This window comes from Perca flavescens, chromosome 13, assembly GCF_004354835.1.
Source record: "Perca flavescens isolate YP-PL-M2 chromosome 13, PFLA_1.0, whole genome shotgun sequence".
Taxonomy (NCBI): domain Eukaryota; kingdom Metazoa; phylum Chordata; class Actinopteri; order Perciformes; family Percidae; genus Perca; species Perca flavescens.
Genome location: NC_041343.1, coordinates 33,845,451 through 33,868,802, shown reverse-complemented (window position 1 = coordinate 33,868,802; position 23,352 = coordinate 33,845,451). Strand labels below are relative to the sequence as shown.

Below are 23,352 nucleotides of genomic sequence, written 5' to 3'. Positions count from 1 at the left end.
AATGAAAAAATATGTGATATGTTTCCCGTAACAGGTAACGATTTGGATAAATAGATGTTCAAAGTAAACGTGATTAGGTGTGCTTTAGAAGGCTAAAAACTTTAATTTGTAATGATTCTTGGAACCAGCAGATAGTAATTAGTGTTACTTTGGTTTGTAAACTGGAGATAAAAAATGACATAAACAATGTATTTTGGGTAATTCGTCTTAGTTTAATGGTGATATTGAATAAATGAAGGTTTAAATGAGATTTAATCCTAAAAGCAGTACGTTTCATGTCGTACTCTAATGAGTTTTTGAGTTGCTATATCACAAATTGTATTAACTAAATTAGTTGATGTTGACGTTGAAAACTTTACTGAGGTGAAAATTCCCCTAAAGAAATTATTCATTGAACTTTGGTTACTGATAAACAGGATTTGCTGTAAAACCTAGAACAATGTTAAGGATTAGAATATTAAACAGATTATTTATATTGCTTTTGAGTCATGAGCTTTGTCATGTCTCAAAAAGGAGGGATATAGTAGCAATAATAAATAAGGGGTTTAATAAAGTAGCAAGGGAAATAAATAGTGTTAAATCATTTTTCTAAAGACGTTTGAAACACTTGTTGTGCAATCACTGTAGCTCCAGTTTAAAAGACCTTGAATAACCAAAGTGCTAGAATAGTTAACAGTTGTACATTTAAAGAAAAAATCTGCTTAGGTGAGAACAAAATTGCCAAAATTGATAGACTATAAAAAAGCATCATCTACCCCCTGATTGACACAGTAGTGTAAGGGGATGCAATAGTAATTGTTTTTGTTTTATTAGTTTCGATTTGCTCCAAAGAATTTTGCTCTAAAGATTTTCTTTATTTATACATAGGTAGGGAGAGGCCCATAAACAAAAACACCTATTTCTTCCACGGCAGTATAAGGGAAATGATAGGTTAGGGTAGGTTATTGCGTGAGAATTTTCTTCTGCTCTTTTGGCCATGAGAATCCAGGTGTCAAGCCTGGCGATTCCGTGGTAATAACAACTTCAGGAGGAAGGATTGGCAGATAGACGGTGAAAGAGACCATCGCGATCGTTCCAGTGACTCAGTGCAGTGTGCTCTGACACACACACACACACACATGGAGCAGATGGACAGAAAGGACTGCAACAGGTACCCTTCAAGAAGAACATGGGGGGTTTTCCACATTTGTAGTGTGTTTATTCTTCATTACTGCATTTACGATTTTCTATTGCATTTATGGTTTTTGCATTTTATTTTTGATGAGAGAAAAATATGATAAATCACGTGTAACCATTCCTCCCAACATTTGCATACACTTCACACCAGGTTATTTTAATGTTTAAATACATAACACATTCTTTACACAAATTATAAGGCAGTAGTCTGATGTGACATTAACCAGTGACATTTATGTCCAGGGTTTTTAGCAGATTATGTTTGGTCTTCAGATTTGTTTTGTTTGTTATGTCGTTACGCTAAACAAGAAAAAGAGTTCACTTCATTCTTATGGTAAATATGATTGAGCCTTCTGACGTATTTCATCTTTCTGAATATGATAATAATGTTTGGACACCGTCTCTGATACTGTGGGAGATTGATTCATTTTGTTTTATTCTTTGATGAGAATGCTTGCTACTATTTAAAAGAGTTTTTTTTTTGCACCTTTCCATTTAACATGTAAGAAACAGACAAAAGTAAAATTTATTTTTGTGATTATTTTGTAATCAAAAGGGTGAACTGTGGTGGCAAATTTTATTTTAACCATTTTTTTAATGATATTGACCATTTATTTAAAGATTGTTTTAAACCTCCACATAATCCTGTTCCTTCCTGTAGACTTAAAGGCACCAGTGAGAGAACTAGCCTTGTAGACTGTGAGCAATGGCAGAAGTTATTTTCGCTAAAGAAATTGCAGCTCCTCATTTGTTTATTTCTCGCAGATAAAGTGAAGAAGGCTCTAACACTGTGTGAACCGTATCTCTTTCTGTCTCCTGAGATAAGCAGGTGTTTAGTCTAATGTAGGAGACACAGGAGCAGAATGGAAGGTTGTAAAATCATCTGACTGTCTATGGTATTTTTCAGAAAAGTGGCAGCATGCTAAAGATATTTGAAGAGGGGTGGCTTAACGAGAGTTTCTTCACTATAAAATGTTTTGATTTTTAGGTTTCTAGTTAGGAAAGACATTTTCAGTTGTGCTGCGTGTACCTTTGAAACTGTGTTTTCTCCATTTGCAAATGTAAATAAATACTCAAAGACCAAACTTTGGTTTAATTCTCAAACAGTCGTTATTCGTTTTGATTTTATCATGAATATCACTAACGCTGCTGCTTCAAGGAAAACTTCCACCACAGCAGGAGCCAGAGCGGGAGAATATTTGTGGAATTTGTTTCAACACAATTAAACTTAATACGATTGATATGAGGTATACATCAGGTAATCCTGTTGCACAACACTGAACCAACATGTTCTTCATATGAAGTAGGTTCAGTCGTGCAACCACTCAACCAACTTGTTTCATTTCATTACTGTTCAGACATACATTCTAGACTGAAGGTTGTCATGACATTGTTGTTGTTGTTTGCAGCTTCTCACGTCCCCACTGGAACGAGATCAAATGCTTAGAAAAGTCTCGTAACCACTGAGTGGCAGCAGCCGGAGTCTGAGAAGAGTGGGAGATTAATTGTGGAATTTGTTTTTACTAATTAAACTTGATATGATTGATATGAGGTGATAACATCAGGTGATGCTGTTGCACGACAACACTGAACCAACTGGTTCATGGAATGTGTTGATTTCTCTGAAACTCTTTACGCTTAATAGTGTACCTATGTCAAAGATTGTTGTTCCCATCAGTCACTCAGACACAAAAACATGGAAAATAAAGCCTTGAACATAGCACACACACACACACACTGTCAGGTTTACATGGACTTTTCTGTTGGTATTCATGGACTTTCAGTTTGTGTTTCCCATTCACATTCCCCAGCACTCACTCCTCTCAGCCCTTCACTACTGATTACACGCACCTGCACTGCATTACGCCAGATCATCAGTTCACCACCTGCATCTCATCAGTGACCACCTTCATAAGCAGCACAGACACACTCGCTCTTTCTCGAGTCTTGCATTTGTTCACAACACTCTGACTTGCTCTCGTATGTCTAGTTTAGTCCCGGTACTTACTTACCTGTTGTTGGCATCCTGTTGTCTGCTGCTGCTCTGTAGCATTACCTCGTCTCCTGTTGGTATCCAGCCTGTTCGCACTACTCTCTGATCATTGTCAATAAAGCTCACTGCACTTGAACTGCCGTTGAGAGCGTTTCTGGACCGAGCCCTTTGGGTTTGTGGTTCTTCCCTCACGGTAGCGCTTGCCGATCCAGAGCCAGCCGATCCGGTGCCTAAATCCTCGCCTCAGGCCCCCCTCAGCAGGGAGCCATTCAGCAGCCCAGTCGGACAAGAGCCAGCAAAAGTCTGCCCAGTCGACCAGAAGCCAGAGAATGCTCACAGCGACTGCCCAGCCGAGACTGCTCACAGCGACTGCTCTGCAGAGACGTGCAACCCTTCTGTTCCCGAGCTGACGTGTAGCTCTCCTTACCCTGGGCTGACGAGCAACTTTCCCGATTCCCAGCTAGCTAGCAGCTTTCCTGATTCCCAGCTAGCTAGCAGCTTTCCCGATTCCCAGTTAGCTAGCAGCTTTCCCGATTCCCAGCTAGCTAGCAGCTTTCCCGATTCCCAGCTAGCTAGCAGCTTTCCCGATTTCCAGCTAGCTAGCAGCTTTCCTGAGTCCCAACTGGCTAGCGTTCCCCCTGACTCTAGGCTAGTTAGGATTCCCCCTGACTCTAGGCTAGTTAGCAGGGTTACTAGGGTCCCGACAGTGTAGCGGCCCCCCGGGGTTCCTAGGGTCCCGGCCGTGTAGCGGCCCCTCCGAGTTTAGACTAGCTGGCATTTCACACTACTCCCTGTTGGATCATTGTCAATAAAGCTCACTGCACTTACTCCAGTTGACTCCTGCTCCTTCCGTGCGTGACAGTTATGAGGCGAGGTTAGTCTGTTTAAAAAAAAAAAAAAAAAAAAAATAATGGCTAAGTGTCTATTAATGTATCTATGTCCTTATACAGATGAATTAATCCGGTTCGTAGTGCCTGCTACAGTTTGTCTCAGAGTTGTGAAGACGGGGTACTGCTTTCTGAAAATTACGAGATAACAAAAATATACTTTTATAAAGCAACTCACCAGCTCAGCTCTGTAATGAATGGCGCTGAAAGCAGCCACAGCTCTGTGCTGCTCGCGTTTAAACTTGGTGGGGTTTAAAACATTACTCATAGGTGTGGGAAGTAGGGGTGCTACAGCACCCCCTGTTGGTGGCAGCACCCCTTGTTGGCAAACTGCGATCAAGCCCGTATTATCCAATGGGCGTTAATCATTATGGTGATAATTATCCAATCAGAATAAAATAAAAGTTGTTTAATGTAATGATTGGGAGAAGGCCGCATGCACTGTGTAGATTGGCTAAAGATAAAGGTGGGTGGGCATAGAGCAGGTTGTTTACATCTCACTGATCCAAGATCAGCTTTCTAAGAACGAGTTGAGATTGAAAGAGTGGAATTACTTATTAACTGATCCCCGGTCAGATTGGGTTGCATCAGCGAGTGAAAGTGTGGAAAACGGAGAGAAAGCGGCTGCTATAAAAATGTCCCGCGAATAAATAACTTTTTAAAAAGAGCTGGGAATGACGAAGAGGAGGATGTTGAGGAGCTAGCCAACGTTAGCTTGGAAGAATCGCTGCCTTCTACCAGCTACACTCAGCCACAGCTAACGGTGGCTAACGTTAACTTTAGCGAAGTTGTTGTGGAAAAAGACAGTGATGAGGCCGGTCATCAGCATTACAGAACAAGGTAATGGCCCCTCAGGTACCATCATCTCTGAAGACCCTGCACTACGGGGACCGATTACAGAGACCGTCCGGGAGGAAGTTATACCCAGAGGGATATTAGCCTTTCAGAATCGGCAGCTAAATGTCCAGCATGTCGGAGGGGGGACGAGGCTAGCGGCAGAAAGACCCGCTCTCTCACTAACGAGGCACTGACCTGACACCTTCACAACGGTGAAACGGTACCACGGGAGTGGGTAGGGTAGGGTTTAGCGAGCTGCTGAGGGAGGATTTGATCTGCGACTTTGCAAAGAAAAAGACAAGAAATTAGAACTTCTAAAGGTAAGAGCTATTATGCTATCTGTAAATTGACTAGGCTAATATAATCTGTTGTGACCGTGTGACCAGATAATGTACATATTTTGTTTAGTTTATTGAAATGCCATGCATATCAGACGTATTGCATCATAATTTTGTGATGCTGCTCTAGGCCTGTATGAGACAGTTGTCAAGTGCAGTAGCCTATATGTTGGCTTTTGCAGTTTGTGAAGTTGCAGCTGACTAAGTGACTGTTATTTTACAACCTGCACTCAGCTGTGTTGTGTGATGGCATTGTTGTATCTTCAGTCAATCACGTTTCAGAATTACTTTTGTGCTTTCTGCTTGGGTGATTTTTAGTGAATACTATATCGCCATAGTCTTGAGCCATACAACACTTTGGTATGATTTAATTAATTGTAACATTGTCTTGTGTTTAAAATCCTTCTATTGACCTACAAAGCTCTAAATGGTCTAGCACCATCATATCTAGAAGAGCTCCTAATACCCTATTGTCCCACTAGAGCACTGCGCTCCCAGAATGCAGAGTTACTGGTGGTACCTAGAGTCTCTAAAAGTAGAATGGGAGTAAGAGCCTTCAGCTACCAGGCTCCTCTCCTATGGAACCAGCTCCCGATCTGGGTTCGGGGGGCAGAAACTGTAATCGCTTTCAAGAATGAACTTAAAACTCTTCTATGTGATAAAGCTTATAGTTAAGGAGTGAGGAGTTGCAGTGTTCACCTAACTGGCCCACCTGCTTCTCTTCATAATTGTTAAATTAATAATACATAACAAAGTAGAGGGAGACAGGCCAGCCAAGCCCGATCCGGCAGGGGGAGAGTTCTAAGCCCGAAAAAGCTACCTCTCCTTATGACCTGTCTCTCTTAGTTACGCTGTTATAGTTACGCTGTTATAGTTCTAGACTGCCGGGGGACTTCCTTCCTCTGACACACTGAGCTGCTCTCTCCTCTCCCTTTCTATTACTTTTACTATTACTATTTGTGTGTATTAAGTCCCAGAAATGCTTGTTACTAATCCTAGCTTCTGGGGAGTTTACTCCCCGGAGTCCTTATGTTTTTTCCCCCAGCGTATTTCCTTGGAGAACGTTGGCACCAAGATCCTGGTTCCAGCTGTTGCCGTGGTCCTGCTGCACTCCCTGCTGAGCTCAGCGGTGCCCTGCAATGTCACGCTGCTTCCTGCTGAACCCTGCTGCTCCCCGCTACATCCAGTCACTGTTCCATTATTAATGTGACTATTATTGCCACTGTTCATCACACCCCCAACCGGCCCGTCAGACACCTCCTACCAAGAGCCTGGGTCTGTCCGAGGTTTCTTCCCAAGAGGGAGTTTTTCCTCGCCACTGTCGCACTGCTTGCTCTTGAGGGAATTACTGTAATTGTTGCAATTGTTGGGGCTTTGTAAATTATAGAGTGTGGTCTAGACCTACTCTATCTGTAAAGTGTCTCGAGATAACTCTTGTTATGATTTGATACTATAAATAAAATTGAATTGAAATTGAAATTGTGATGTGTGAGTCAGATGGCAGTATTTGGTTTATTGAACTGGAAAGGCATACTTGATGCCTGCTCAGCTGGACTAGTCATTCATCTTTTTTTTTTTATTTTTTTTATTCGATAGTGACAGTGGATAGACAGGAAAGGGGGAGAGAGAGAGAGGGAATGACACGCAGCAAAGGGCCACAGGTCGGATTTAAACCCGGGCCGCTCCAAAGGAATCTTTTGACCAGTAGTGATTGGCATGTGATTTAGTGCCCATTTAGTTCGCACCGTATGTAGCGTACTTCATGGAGGGGGGGAGGGGGAGGCAGAAGTAGAGTCGCTGTCCCCCCGACAGCACCCCGCACCCCCTGCTGAAAATGACTTCCCGCGCCTCTGACATTACTGCCAAGTCTAAGTAGCATGTTTAACATCCAGAGACAGTCACTGTACGATGAAGAGTTAATAAACAGTACAGACTAGCTCGCCGTTTCATTAATAATCATATACTTACGTTGTCTTCTTTTCTGTGAGCACATCTTTGGAGCCCCGGAGGAGAGAAAACAACCGCTCCAAACATCAACCGCTCCAAACACGTGAGCAACGTGTCTGAAAGTGTGAAGTCTTCTGGTAGCTGTGCCGAGAGAAATCTCAATCATTCCCAATCTTACAGAGACAGAGAGTGTAGGTATATGTAAGGAGATAATATAGACACAGGCTAATTATTGATCACTAACATGCTAGTTAACATTAGTAATTACTGATCACTAACATGCTAGTTAACATTAGTAATTAAACCTAAACAGCTAATGGAAGTCCAAACTGCCTGTGAGCTTCTCCTGTACTATACGGTAATTCCTCTACTGTGTGACAGTAAGTCACGTGGTTATGACACAATCGTTAGCTTATTTTTACAAAAGCGTTCTGCTACGGAGCCATAACGTGAGGTACAAGGTAATGGAGCCTTTTGTACATTGTCGTGTTTCTTTAGAAATAAACAACGGACAAATAGAGTCTTTAAACGCTTCAGATGTAAAGTTATTCGCAGTCAAGTGACGTAAAAAAAAATGGCGGTCAGTGTAATGCTAACAAGAGGTGATCGCTTTGTAGCAACAAAATGGCGCCATCGGAGGTTCGCGTTCTGAAGCGAAGCTTACCCCCTTGGACTCATCTCCCGAGTCCCGCCGATTTTTTTCAAATGGAAGCAGTGAGGGCGGGGGTAGGGGGCGGGGCAGAGTGATAGAGAGAGACCGTGGAGCAGATTAACCAGCAGGGCGCGAACAGCGCACACACTGGTGTGGAGGTGAATTACAGTGAGTTATAATGGATTACTGGGAAAGCTTAATAATAGGACAATTGAAGTTTAAGCCATGGACATGTGAATATGGTGCTGAATTTGCCAGTATTTTAAGAAGATTAACGGTTGGGACCTTGTCATGCAATGACAAAGCTGATATGCTTTATGTGAAGCCCAGTGTTTTGGTGTCAGCAGAAAGACTTCTCTTAGAAAACTGTCCAGTGGAGCCTCTGTCTCCATTCCACCAGACAATGTTGGATGAGCAAGACCAAAGAAAGGCCACTGTAGTCATGCCACCATGTAGAGTGGTTGAGCTCGAGGAGACTGGGAATGAATCATGGAATGCACATTTTACCTTTGTGGCAAAGCCTGTAAAACTAATTGTTCAAATAAATTATTTTGTGTATCTTTTTTACATAACACTGGTCATTGCTAATGACATACAAAGTAATTAATCTAACATACTTTCATTAAATAAATCAATTCAAGTTAAAATTGAAGAGTCTTCAATTAGGCTGTACTGAGTCTGATCTATTTTAAGAGATTTTCTTAAAATTAAGTTAATACCTTTTAGAAAACTGTCACCTGGGATAAAACTCCCCCTGCTGCTACCCATATTTGCATTTGAAAAGCTCACAGCATTTTCATTTACATGTGAAAGCCTCACCTAGAATTAGAGGGAGGGGGGGTTAATGGGGGGACAACTGCCAAGCAAGGCCCACGTCAATTTCCGACAATTTACGGCAGTTTTCGGTGTTGCCTGTAAATTGCCGCGTGCAGTCGTAAACCTGAAGTTCCACGACAATCTACAGTGCCGCATACTGACGAAAATCCCACTTTTCATGCAGTGACACACACACACACACATATTCTTCATTCTAAAAATGATACCTTTGGTTTACATATGTTTGTAGTGTTGTTTTCTTGTGTCATGCTACTGTAACAACACTGAGCTATTCTAACAAACATGTTTTGTCCAATAAATATTTTCTGTTTTACTGTAACATTACATTGTTTTTTACAGTGCACTTTTCAACCCCTCTCAGCAGATTACTGTCTCTCTAGAACAGTGTAAATGTAGATATAAGCCTATGAAAGACAAAAGATCTTCAGATTTAGAACAACAGTGTGTACATGGTATATCCATAAACTAACTATTATTTCATGCAAATGCTTCATTTTGAGATGTGTTTAAGGTATTTTGAAGGAGATGTGAGGCATTTAGCATTTTGTGCGTGCAGTTTTGGGAATTGTAGAGTTTTTAAATAAGGGAAAGTGTGTAAGCAGTTGGAAAAAACTATAAAGTAAAAAGTACAATATTTTTTTAAAGAAGATTAAAGTCCATTCGCTTTTATCCAAAAAGGTTAGTTGTGTCATCTCTGATGTATTATCTGTGTGCTATTTGACCAGATCACACTCATTTCAGCCTCCAGGCTTCATTCTGGCCTACAACTTTTTTTTGCTTTTTCAACTTTTAAATATTGTACCCACTATATTGACCACCCACCATGAATTAAAAGAACACTTTGATCCCTCTATTTCGGTCTGTGTGTGTGTGTGTGTGGGTGTGTGTGTGCATGCATGAGTGTGTGTGTGTAATTTCCTGGAATTTTTTTCAAATTTTGCCATTAAAAAGTTCCTAATGCAATACTTAAAAATCTGTTGATGGAAACATGACTATTGTTGTCCTCCAGGAAACATGGTGTAAAGGTTCTTCCAGTGGTTGTCCAATAGGCTATAGAGAAATGATTGACTCATCTACCAAATTAAAAGGAGTCACTCAGGGGAGAGAATCAGGAGGAATGATAATTTGGTATAAATCCGATTCAATAGAATTAATCAAAAGAGGTGAATTTTATATAAGCTGACAAAGACATATTCATCTGCCCCACATACATCCAGACTGAAGGAGGTCATGACATTGTTGTTGTGTTTTTAAGTCAACTGTTTTAATGTTTCCTCATTCCCCAAAACACATAACAATTCTTGATTAAGTGTCTGTAAGAAGAAGCAGGCACAGAGGCAGAAGTATGAGGAAACAGAATGTCAGACCCATCAGCAGATGAATGTAATGTGAAAGAGTCTATTTGGACAGACATGTCCTGGGACCTCTCTACATAGTTGGAGATCTCAATGTTAAACCCAAAGTTAGACCCTTCTGTTAGACAAAGCAGGTGGAGAACTGAATGTAACTTTGCAGCTTCTCTCACCCCCATTGGACCGAGATCAAACTCTTAGAAAAGTCACCTAACTGCTGAGTGGCAGCAGCCGGAGGCTGAGAAGAGAATTGTGGAATTTGTTTCTACTAATTAAACTTCATATGATTGCTATGAGGAACACATCAGATGATGCTGTTGCATAACAACACTGAACCAACTTATTATTTATGGAAAGGGACACACACACACACACACACACACACACACACACACACACACACACACACACACACACACACACACACAGGAGTCCGGATCGGGACGAATTTTTCTGTCCGAGCCCGGCCTGCGTCCGACAGGTATTAAGAAATTTGTGTCCGAGCCCAACAAAGTTAAAATCTCATTTTTCTCTCATACTGATGACACATGTACATTTGTTTGTATGGAAAGCTTTTATTAAGCAACTGTAGCAAGGCATTCGGAAATGTCAACAGATGAGCGCATCAGCGCACACGGGGCAACACCACTTGATTAAGTGTCTGTAAGAGGAAGCTGGCACAGAGCCAGAAGTATAAGGAAACAGAATTTCAGACCCATCAGCGGATGAATGTGAAACAGTCAAGCAGGTGGAGAACAGAATGTGACTTTACAGATTCTCTCGCCCCCATTGGACCGAGATCAAATGCTTAGAAAAGTCACGTAATCAATCCAGCCATGTGTGTCCTGGCCAAGAAGGAAACAGAGTACCTGGCTTTGGAGGTGGGTTGATTAGGCCTCAGGTTCAAATGATCCATGCATTTACCTATACAAATAGATTCATATAATTCAGAGAAATCCATCCAATCCATGCGTTAATCTTTATACTGTATATCTGTTTATTGTGTTTTGTCTGAAGCTTTGGCAACATTGTCTTTGAAACTTTTATGCCAGTAAAGCCCCTTGAATTAAATAAATTAAGAGAAAGACAGAGAGAGAGAGAGAGAGAGAGAGAGAGAGAGAGAGAGAAAAGAGAGAGTGTGAGAGAGAGAGTGACAGAGAGAGACCCCAGTGGCTTGTTTGAATTAAGTTGACCAATCACAATAGAGTGGGCCAACAGACCAATCAAAAGACCAAACGAGCAGACTGATCGTTACAGGACACCTTATGTTGTAAGTCTTCTGTTTAATAAATTACCTGTACTCTGCATTTTGGTCCAAGCCTCGCATTCCTGACAGACATATTAATTTGCCCCACATGCATTCCAGAATGAAGGTTGTCATGATATTGTGTAAAGACATTGTTGTCGTTGTTTGCAGCTTCTCTCAAGACCATTGAACCGAGATAAAATGCTTAGAAAAGTCGCGTAACCGCTGAGTGGCAGCAGTCAGAGTCTGAGGAGAGTGCAAGATTGATAGTGGAATTTGTTTCAACACAATTAAACTTGATGTGATTGATATGAGGAACACATCAGGTGATTCTGTTGCACGACAACACTGAAACAACTGGTCCATGGGAAGTGCTTAACCCTCGTATCGTCTTCCCATCGATCATGCACTTGTTGTCTTCCGGTTTGGTTTGCCTGTTAATAAAGCATTAAGTAGCCTATAAATTATCACACAATTTTGGATTACAGCTTCTTAGCCAACGTCATAACTTATTACCACTAGTTTTACTCTTTTTTTTGGAATTGATGGTCAATAAACCTAATTTACTTGAAATGATGCCTCTTTTTTAAATAAACAGAAATTATGAATTATCGTATCTAATAGTCAAGATAAGAGGAACATATGTTTATGGATTATCAGAGAGGATTATCGTCACCTGGGTATACATTAAGTAGTGATCATCACTGGTCATTGGTAAGCAACAGGTAGACCTGTACCAATTCAAAAATGTTGATGGAAACAACAAAAAGTGAGAAAAAAAATTAACAGGGTAAGATTAGATCCGTTTTTGGTCAATGTGAATATTTTTCAGGTGCATTCATAGATGTGTTGTGTCCATAAGCAGTATATCACGCAGTACTGATTGTCTTTATTGATTGATTTTACAGCTGCTGGAAGCGAGACAGAGTGTGCTGGCTGTGGGTGAGGTGGGCATATATATATACATATATATTATTTATTTTATAAAATATATATATATATATATATATATATATATATATATATATATATATACAGTACAGGCCAAAAGTTTGGACACACCTTCTCATTCAATGCGTTTCCTTTTTATTTTCATGACTATTTACATACTCACTGAAGGCATCAAAACTATGAATGAACACATATTGAATTATGTACTTAACAAAAAAGTGTGAAATAACTGAAAACATGTCTTATATTTTAGATTCTTCAAAGTAGCCACCCTTTGCTTTTTTTGATAACTCTGCAAACCCTTGGTGTTCTCTCAATGAGCTTCATGAGGTAGTCACCTGAAATGGTTTTACCTTCACAGGTGTGCCTTGTCTTGCCTTGGTTAATTAGTGGAATTTTTTCTCTTATTAATAAAAAACTCACATTTTCATTGTGACACAGTTATATCAATTTCTCAAGCAGCAGTCTGAAAAACAAAACAGAATTTTTTTCAGACTGCTGCTTGAGAAATTGATATTTTACAGAATGGAAAAGAAAAAGTCATTCACTCAAATATGTAAAACATAGATAATCATTCTACTGTCTTTCTCTACAGCCCACAAAAGATGAAAAAAAGATAACAACGTAACAAAGCCTTTCTTAATGGAAACCACATAAAAACAGATCAGAGTTTGTTGTGTCACAGCAGCCGGAACAATCAGCCCCCCCACTGTCACAAACACCCCAAAAAAACTAATAAAACCATACAATTAAAACATAACAACACATCAATTCAAAGTTTATCAGGAAATAACTGTCTATGCTGACTGACAAAGTTACTAAAGAGAAAAAAAAATGTTTTTACTGTCAATAAATATACAGTTTGTGGATAGTTAATGTAAGATGTTTTTCTTAGTGGTAGGTGTCCTACACATGCTAAGCAATAAATATTGTATACAGTTATTAAGCATTCTCCATAAAACCCAAGTCCCAAGTAAAGGATGAGCAAAGTGGTAACACCTTACATGTAGTTGTTCTTTGTCTGGACAATAACAATAACTTTTGTTATGACTGAAACTGTGATAAGATAGTATTGATGTATGTGAAAGCAGAAGAAAATGTATTAATAATGTTGATTGACAAATACATGCAGCTATATAACTCAAGCAGACTGTTAAAGCAACTTAATGCACGTGTGGCCGATTCCATCAAACTAACGTTCAATATAAAGGAACGTGTGTGTGTGATTTTATGTTAATATTTCATACTTATGGCCACTTTTCCTGTTGGTTAAAGCTTCATTGATAAGCTACACACAGCTTTTTTTTAACAGTGCACCGAGTGATCACACAGGACTGTACTCACCTGAAAACAACCCCATTGGTCATGTGTTCAAAAAGCTAATAAGGCCTTATATTTATCAATTTCCTCTCTCAGGAGCTAAGGTGTAAGTATTGTGATATAATTCTGCAGTAATACCATTGGGGGACAATGACAGGGAGTGACTTCAACACTGGAGACTTTACATCCTCTGTCTTGGTTAACCATAAATGAGACTAACTAAATAGTTGTAGTTACCTTCAACTAAGGGGTGGCAGATTGGTTCACCTTCAACATACTCTTTCAATTCCATATTGTACGACATAGATCATTTGGCTAAATTAGGGATATGGGATTTGGGAAAAGTGGGTTACTTGATACTTGTTTCATTCCCTACTGGACTCTACTTTTCTATAGATTATGTAACAGGGACAATGCTTATAGATCAACAGAAGAAAACATAAAAGTTAAACCAGAGTTATCCAAGAATGCTTATTTTGGCTAATCTGTTTACATGTTAAAAGTCACAACAAAGAAGACAACCTGTTGTATAGCTGTCATCATACCTTAAAAAACAGCTATGACAGTGCTGTCACCAATAGGAAGAATAACAGAAAAACAGTTTTCCTTTAAAGTAACCTTGGCAAATCGAAACCAGACCAAGCACTTTGACCTATGTGGTCCTCTGTTCTGTTACACTCCTGTAGCTGTTCTGTTTTCTTAAAGCTGGGTTAGCTCCACTAAAAGATTATGGTAAAAGTCATTGAAAAAGAAACACTTTGACAGTGTTAGATAACAAGTTTTAATGTCTCTTTGAGTGACTAAGAGTCTCTATTCTGAAGACAGTGATTGAGGTCAGCCCCACATCTTACCTGAACTTATGTGATGGAGTGTTTCCTTATTCTCTGGCTGCAGCCACACAGAGGTGGGAGGAGGAGGAGGAGGAGGAGGAGGAGGAGGAGGAGGAGGAGGAGGAGGAGGAGGAGGAGGAACCAGGGCTTACACGTGCAGGTCGTCAGGTCGTGCTGAATGCGCCATTCTGGCCAAGCCAGTTTGCTCTATGGAGTAGTTGGCACTGTTCTGCTCCTTGGCCTGCTTATTATAATTGCGGCATGAGCCGGTTCCATGCTCCCCTGTCGCCAGTTTGTATCCTGGGGGGAACATGGGTGAGAGCGGGTCAGTCGGGGAGGAACAACCGTTACAGTAGGCGTTTTTGTTGGTGGTCCTCTTAAAAAACACATATAAAAGCTCGATGACGTTGAGCAGCAGGGACACCAGAGAGACCACCAGCATGAAGATGATGAAGACCGTCTTCTCTGTGGGACGGGACAGGAAACAGTCCACCCTGTGGGGGCATGGGGACCTCTCACAGATGTAGACTGCAGAAAGGCTGAAGCCGTACATGTACCACTGGATGACCAGGAAGCCCACCTCAAACATAGACTTGAAGAAAATGCTCAGTATATAGGTTCTGAGCAGGGCCCCTTTGATCTTCACTTTGCCGTGCTCCTCAATGCCGTACTTTAGCTTTTTCATTTCACTTTTCTTCAGCGGGATGTCGACATCGCCGCCATCATTTTGCACAGCTTTAAGATCCTCCTTCCTGTTGAATTTCTGTTCCTTCCTGTTCAGGTAGAAGACATGAGCCAGGTAGAGAAGTGTGGGCGTTGACACAAAGATGATCTGGAGGACCCAGAAGCGGACATGGGAGATGGGGAAAGATTTGTCATAGCAGACGTTCTCACAACCTGGCTGCTGTGTGTTACATTTGAATGCAGACTGCTCGTCTCCCCAGGCTGATTCAACTGCAGTGCCCAGGACCAGGATCCTGAAGATGAACAGGACCGACAGCCAGACCTTCCCCACGCCGGTAGAGTACGCCTGGACCTTGTTCAGCAGAAGGCCCAGAGCACTCCAGTCCCCCATTTTCAGGGAGTTTTATCTGGTGAAACAGATACAGTAAAACACATGTATGTCTAAAACAGTAGTATGAATGTTTAGGGAAGGTTGACATCCTCAGGATTCTTGTCATATGGCATTTTGGCATTATTATGTGATTAAACAGTATCATTATTAAAGGAGACAAAACTAGATGATTCATGATGGAAAAAAAAAACAAGCTAATCAAATTACATAGAGCAGTGGCAGAAAACATATTTGGGTCACTTCATGCTAAGGTGACCAGATTTCTGAGACCAAATCCAGGGACATTTTCAGCTCAGAAGCGTAATACCTCCAAAAAAGGTAATGTTTTTAGCTTTGTAAAACTTAAAACAGGGACACTGCCCCAGGGGCGTCACAAAACCTAGAGCTGCACTGGAACACAAGCCCCCCTAGGGGGGTCCATGGGCATGCTCCCTGTAAGAGCTATCCTGTCTATTTTAACATTTAAATGCATCAATCTGGTGCACTTTGAAGAGAAATTCAGAGGTAACACTTGATTATTCTTATCTATGGATAGAAATACTATATTTGTGCTGTAACTTGAACTATTTTGCACTTCAGAATTTTAACCATGCACAGGTTGAATAGTTTTTTCTTCATATTTTTAATGTTAATTAAATTAAATAATATTAATTAAATTAATGTCACTAGGAAGCATACCAGTATAAATATATATTCATAGTTGTAAGTGGGATGTATGTATGTATATATATATATATATATATATATATATATATATATATATATATATATATATATATATATATATATATATATACATCCCAGTGGGATAAGTGGGATTGTCTGGAATCTGGTAATATAATAACCATTATGTTGGGATCCACTGGCTGAGCAATTTACAAAAATGTCTGTGCTGACATAAATAATTTACATGAGAATACATTATAATTTTGGCCCAAAGTTGGAGACTGTGTAGAAATTTTGTTGCAATTTTCAAAACCGGATTACCAGGGAACCGCATGTGTTGAGTGAAGAGTTTGTGAAATATTTCACAGAGAGTAATGGTGTGCAGAGATTTATGCAGAATGCAAATATGATAACATTTCATATAAGTTCAATGTTAATTTTCTCACAAACCATTTGTTACAGCAACTGGCGCTAATATCATTGGAAAACTTAGATTCTGGTTGAGGTGGTTGTGCCAGACTCAGGCCTTTGGCTGAATCTCTATCTGTCAGAGGGAGAGCAGGAGACGGTTGTGAAGAAGTTGGTAATTTCATGGGGCAGATTAACACTTTTGCATTCACTATATCCGTGTCACATTCTCATCAGGGGCTGAGCCCCCCCTAGAGGTCTGATCCTAGACTCTCCCCTGCTGCTACTTCATACACTACACCTCAGAGGGAAATGTTGTAATGTTTACTGCACTACATTTACCTGACAGCTTTTGCTTTATTGCTTCACACTGGGCTTGTTTCTGCAACACCTCATTGAGTATCAGATACAGTTAAAACTATTGAGGAAATATTTTCCTTTGACATTGGTCCAGTATTAAACAAGATCGCTGCAGTCGGCAACGGCTACAATGTTAATAGGACGTCAGTTGTCCAGCTTGTATTTTCGTTCATAAAAGTGCTCGTTTTGCCGCTGACAGGCTCAGATCAATATTCTAAGTGTCTGACAAAATTATGGAAAGGATTTCTAAGGAGGTCGATCTTTCTGTTAGAGTAAGATCCTTTTTTTAAAGATAAAAAGTCAGCGAAATTGCGTTCACTAAACCCACCAGACTCCGTGTAAAATATGGGTATTCTAGACCATATCTGAGCTCTGAGCAGCGCTTGCTCTGGCTGTCTTGAGCCTGTAGGGTGCGCGAGTCAGCGCGACTATACGTTTGGTCAATGTTTTCTTTCTTTCATTCCAATTTCGGGTCTGCCAGTCATAGTGAAACCGGGGACATTTCCGGGGACAGCTCCAGCCGGGGACAGGTCACCGAAACAAGGGACGTCTGGTCACCTTACTTTATGCAACACTGCCCTTTAAATCCAGGCAAGGATATGAAATAAGAAATTTAAATGTAATCATTACATCAGGGGTCTTCAATGTCTTTTAGGCCAAGGACCCTAAAACTGAAAGAGAGACTCATACCTTTTCATGGTGCACACAATAATAATAATAATATAAGCTTTTAAAATATTTTTTTTTGGCATATTTAAAATGTTTATACATCATGTTTTAATGTTAAAATGTGACACAGTAAATCCTTAACTGTAAAAAGCTTAATTGTATCTGTAGATGGTTACCTTATCTATATATATTTTTTTTAACAATAATTTGGCGGCCCCCCTGCAGCTACACTGAGGAAACCCTAGGGGTCCCGGACCCCTGTTGAAGATCTTTGCGTTACATAAACAAAATCTTTAACAACAATCTAGTATTAATCAAAAAGAAAAAAGTGCTTCAGATTGAATTGAAAGAGCCAGTTTAGGAAACCCTGAAGCACGATCAGTCAGACAGACAATCTAATCATGGGCCCACAGCGATTCTTTGTTAACCCCTTGAATAAAGAATAATGGGTGAACTAGGGATGTGTAGGAAAAAAATAATAACCCAATATTAAAATGCATTATGCGTAAAACATCTTGAAAATAGTTATAACACAAACTGCTCTCTTAAGGCCCGGACACACTAACCCGAAAATCGTCCGTTGGACAGTCTGGGAGGTCAGTGACTCGAGTCTGTTCGGTGTGTTCTGTGACGTCGTCAGTCCCAGGAGCCGTCGGCCTTCATTTTGTACGATTTTACATGTATAAGCGACTCAAATGACCCATCTGATTGGTAGAGTGCTGACCCGGAAACGGGTTGATCTGAAATGAAGTCAGATTCAGCAACTGCATGGCCTATTTCTTCCTTCAAATGTTTTCAGTAACACGTTTCGGTGAACTATTTTAGTAAAATATGAGATCGTATTCTGAACGAGCCACCATGACAGTCTGTCTTTGAATTTCTGGAGAAAACAGACACATGTGACGCGTTCGTCCAATCAGCTGCCGGTTTTTATTTTATGGGCAACAATCATAGACTGTTAGATTAGCCTGTCTACAATGAAGACATATTACGTCTCATTTCTTCGGTGTGTTCTGAGGCACTTTTTTGACCAACTCAGGGAGACTGATCAGTCCAACTGCCTTTTCTGCCGATGGTTGGCCATCTCGTTTGTGTGTCTGCAGCTTCAGGGAAAAAATATCTATGGTCAGCAACCTGGTCAGTGCTAAAGAAAAAAAAACCAACATATTTCAGTGACGTGAGAGGATTCTACCAACAGTGCAGCACTTACAGCCTCTATCTTTCAAAATAAGAACTGTGTCAAAGTGTAAACATGTTAACAACTCACATTAGTCTTCGTCGCCCCACTCACTATTGTGCAGTAACAAAAATATCTGCTTCAACTGCACAAGGTTAAAACCTCAGTTGCGATTCTCAGTCCTCCAATTTCTCACTAGAAAAGGAGGGGAGAGAAAACAAAAGAGGCACACAAAGCTGGATCCTCAGCTGACCAAGCTTGTCTGTTTCAGAGAACAGTAGGACATCTCCTGAATTTTGTTGTGTTAGCAGAGATGTTCAGAATGAAGTTGCTGGAAGAAGAAAAAAAGTCCCTGTGCTGTTTGACTGTGAAGTGCGTGTGTCAGAACGGATGGTGCAGATAAATCTTCTCAGTAAGACCCGTGGTGTGCTTCTTTCATCAGTGCTTACAGAGAGAAGCCCTGCAGATACAGAAGAACATGTCCTCTTGGATGATCAGCCTATTACAAAAGTATGACATTAGGTCCTTTTGACAGTTTACTCCTCAACTACTGTGGCACAACTCAGTTCAGAGCTTTCGAGGATGTCCCACTTAAACTGACTTACACTCTTATTTCACTATGACTAAAATAGAGTCACAGATAGAGTATGCAAAACACAGATTACCAGTGGGTCCTCAGCGAATTTAGCAGAGCGCAGTGTAATTTTGACTATGGTCTAATGACAACCCTCAGATTGTAAAAACAGTTTTAATCCGGTTTGTACTTTCACCTTCGCAGCTGAAACTTTCTATATGAAATCATTAGTCTTATCAGCAATCTGATGGAGATTTGTAGACTCCAAAGTGGATCTCTTCCCGCACTCTGACATGGAAATAACTAAGGAGTACTTACTAGGACTCTAGAGTCGGTAGGCTACTCGCTCAGAATCTAATCGACGGCACTCTCTCACTTCTCCCTCTACCACACACATGCGGCTCGACGCACACACCAGCGCACAAGTATAAACATCAGGCCAGAGCGAGAGCTCTGCGTGGAGCCTCCGCACAACTGTACAACGGCCTTTAGGGTGGTTGGAACAAATTCCGAAATTTGAATGCAGTGACGTGACCCAGAAGAAAAAGGATACTTTGCAAGTAAAATCATGTTGGAGCACGGATGACCAGATGTTGCTTAACTATTTTATATCAGTCTGAGACTAGAAGACCTTCAGAAAGCACTATCATGGTGGGAGAAGATCAGGGGCATTAAAATGCATGCCAATTCAACTAAACCAGCTGTAAAGAGCATGACTCAAATACATTTTCCTACAGATAACTTTTGAAACTGATCAACAAGAAGAACATTCTCCATCGACTGCAATTATGAAAAGTAAAACCTCAGATTTTTCACATCTTAATGTTATCCACTCATACAATTGCATGGAGAATTGCAAGTGCACATACATACACGTTAACATAATGTAAGCCTGATTCAACATTTCACTAGGGATTAAAGCAGTTTGTTACTTTTTAGGAAAAAAATTGGAATTGCATTGGAGATGTTGCCCCTACACAGCCCACAGCAATTCAATGGAAACATGGTATTGTAAATAAACGCTACGTCAGAATGAGCAGGTTGACTTCATCTTTGCCCTCAAGGTGCCTCATTTTTCTGCAGTTTGTACTCGACAGTGTAACGACAAGTGGCCAAGTTGGCATCCCTGTGAGACTCAATGTACTTATCATAGGTTCAGCTCATGGGTTGGTTGTGACTGTTGGTCCTTTCATCACATCACTCTCAATAACAAATAACTTTTTTAATGATAACATTTAAAGCATGTGAAATATACACCCTGTCTGAACATTGGTCCTTTGTTTTCCTTATATCAGTTCTGTCTGTATTGCGTTTTACTCTCTAGCCGTAAAGCAAATTAAAAACACACACATACAACTTCTTATCCATGTTCCTTGTGTTACAGCGTGCTCTAATGCAGTGTTAGGTAGACAAAGAAGAAGCAAATACTTGGCAAGATATGTTGTTGTCGGAGTGATTACAAGTACTACATAATTTGATTGGAATATTTCCCCTTTTCTTACATTCCTCACAGAGGGTTCAGAGGAAAGGTTGGCGGAGAAACCGGTGATGGACAAAGTGTATTACAACCCTCTTCATCCCAGTAACTCGGGTGGAGTACAACGTCTCCATCGGTCTGAGCATGGTTAGGAATGTATACTGTTTCACATTCAATATAATCCAGGAGTAGGCTACATTAAGGCTACATACAGTGCAGATTAAGAAGGCATTACAAAGCTGACACAAACGTGTGCTCTGACTAGGTACTACTGTTGATTTTGCTTGCTTGGGTCCCCAATACAGACCTATATTAAATGTAAGTCTCACAGACAAGAAATGGTATGTTCAACATGAATTTGGTCATTTTATGTATGCAGTACACAGTGAAAAACTTATTTTGTATCATTTTGATGTAACTAGCAAAAACAGATTGTATTGATTAACCACATTCACACAACACAAGCAATCTCTGAACTATAGAAATTCAGCGATTAATCACGATTTTAAAATGTATCATTTGACAGCTCTACTTGAAACTGACAAAGTTAGTAGAAATGACAGAGATACAAAAAGTGAACTGAAGTCACGATACAATGCAAAACTGTCAAACATATTAATGGCGTCATATCAGTTTTATATATAATATATATATATATATATATATATATATATTTTTTTTTTTATGTCTAACTTTTGCACGTGCATCGATATGTGCGCGTGCGTGCACAAAGTTGGGGCTATAATACTACTGATATAATCTATCATATGCGGAGTGTCAAAATGGGAGAAAAATCATAAAAACAATTTGTTGTTGTTATTAGACAGAGAATATGCCGCCACTTTCTACATGAGCAGGACAGAAGAGAACAATAGAACTCCAAAACAATGAATTTCCCAGCAGACCTCTGAGATCTTACTGAAAACTCTGTAGGGTCTTCAATGACAAGTCACAGGATATGAATTAAAACAAGTATTGAGCATTATAGTCTCAAAGTTTCCTGGTGTCTTATGGGAGAATCTGTAAATATAAAACCAAGCTGTCCTTAAGTTAAAAGTCAGGGGACAGATCTGTGACCCACAATGCAGCATACAATAAAGCCAGCACAACAGCAACGGGACGTTTTGGATTGGAAAAAGAATAACACAACATGCTCAGTGCGCCTTATAGATGAAGCTACAATGTATCCAATAAATCAAACAACTTTGACTCTATAGTTTATCACATGTTGCTCCATGTAGTTATGAGTCTCAAAAGGTCTTTCTAAAAGTTTAATAGACAAAAATAGGAACCAGACAATATGAGCACTTTTACAAAAACAGTGAAGGAAAACTGTCAAACTTTATACATTGCACTGCATGTAGTTCAAAGCGCACCGGATCTTTTCCAACTATTTCTAACGGGCCAGTGAAGGGGGGAAAGCTTCTTCATACACATTATTTTACAAATCTAGGAGAAAAGTTGCTCTAACTTACCTAAAAGTTACAGAGAGAATGAAGAGGGACTTTCTCCGCCACTTGTAGAGAGATGAAATTCCAGTTTGCGACCAGGAGGGAAACTGAGTGGAACTTAAAGTCACCTGATCTCTTAAGGAGGAGAGAGAGAGAGAGAGAGAGAGAGAGAGAGAGAGAGAGAGAGAGAGAGAGAGAGAGAGAGAGAGAGAGAGAGAGAGAGAGAGAGAGAGAGAGAGAGAGAGAGAGAGAGAGAGAGAGAGAGAGAAAGAGAGAGAGAGAGAGAGAGAGAGAGAGAGAGAGAGAGAGAGAGAGAGAGAGAGAGAGAGAGAGAGAGAGAGAGAGAGAGAGAGAGAGAGAGAGAGAGAGAGAGAGAGAGCAACGACTAGCTGTGCAGAGGCGGCCAAGGTGTGGAGTTTGCTTTATTGTTTCCTTCAGAACAGATCCTCTGTAAGGAGAAAACAGAACTGAAAATGTATGGCATCTTCAGATCTATATTGTCAGATTATTAGTTTACACACATTAACGTGCATTGTGATCAGTGGACGACTGTAACTAAGTAGCCACATTTTCTCAACTACTGCAGTTTTGAGGTACATTTACATTACTTCTGACACCTAGAGTTACTGTGAATATTTAATTTTATAAACAACACTTATTATTAGATTATTAAATATAATGCATTGTGACAGATTAAACTACCCAATGTAATTATTACATGATTTAAGTGCCTTATACTGTCCTTTCATGCCTGTTTGTAGTTCTCACTTGTTTAAACTGCCTTTTTTTCTCAAGTTCGTAATTTTGTATTTTAGGTCTTTTTAATTTTTATTTCCGTTGGTATGTTATGTATTTTTTGCTTGCTCAATTTACTGTTGTGGGTCTTAGTTTAACAATTTTATCATGCGAAACACTTTGTGACTTTGTCCTAAAAAGGTGCTATATAAAATAAAGTAATTATTATTATATTATGCAGTTTTTCTTTCTTATGACAGCAGCCCTTCAGTGGTGTTATTTTTGCATTATATATCTATTGTATTAAAATGCTCTAATGATTTAAAAAAAAGTTTTTTTCAAAGCCCCACTTCTAATGCCTTCTCATGCTCCTTTGCTTTGAAATATTATTATT

General features: G+C 40.0%; 1 protein-coding gene across 1 annotated transcript; it reads right to left on the bottom strand.

Moving 5' to 3' along the window:
• Positions 1-14,480: 14,480 nt before the first annotated feature.
• LOC114566857 (gap junction alpha-1 protein) lies at positions 14,481-15,441 on the bottom strand. The gene has a single exon (XM_028595658.1). It carries the CDS (start codon positions 15,439-15,441, stop codon positions 14,515-14,517), a length of 927 nt encoding a protein of 308 aa, XP_028451459.1. The 3' UTR covers positions 14,481-14,514.
• Positions 15,442-23,352: the final 7,911 nt, after the last annotated feature.

Bases quoted from the DNA above. Each gene is read 5' to 3' on its own strand.
- LOC114566857 (XM_028595658.1), bottom strand. From the start codon at position 15,441: ATGGGGGACTGGAGTGCTCTGGGCCTTCTGCTGAACAAGGTCCAGGCG.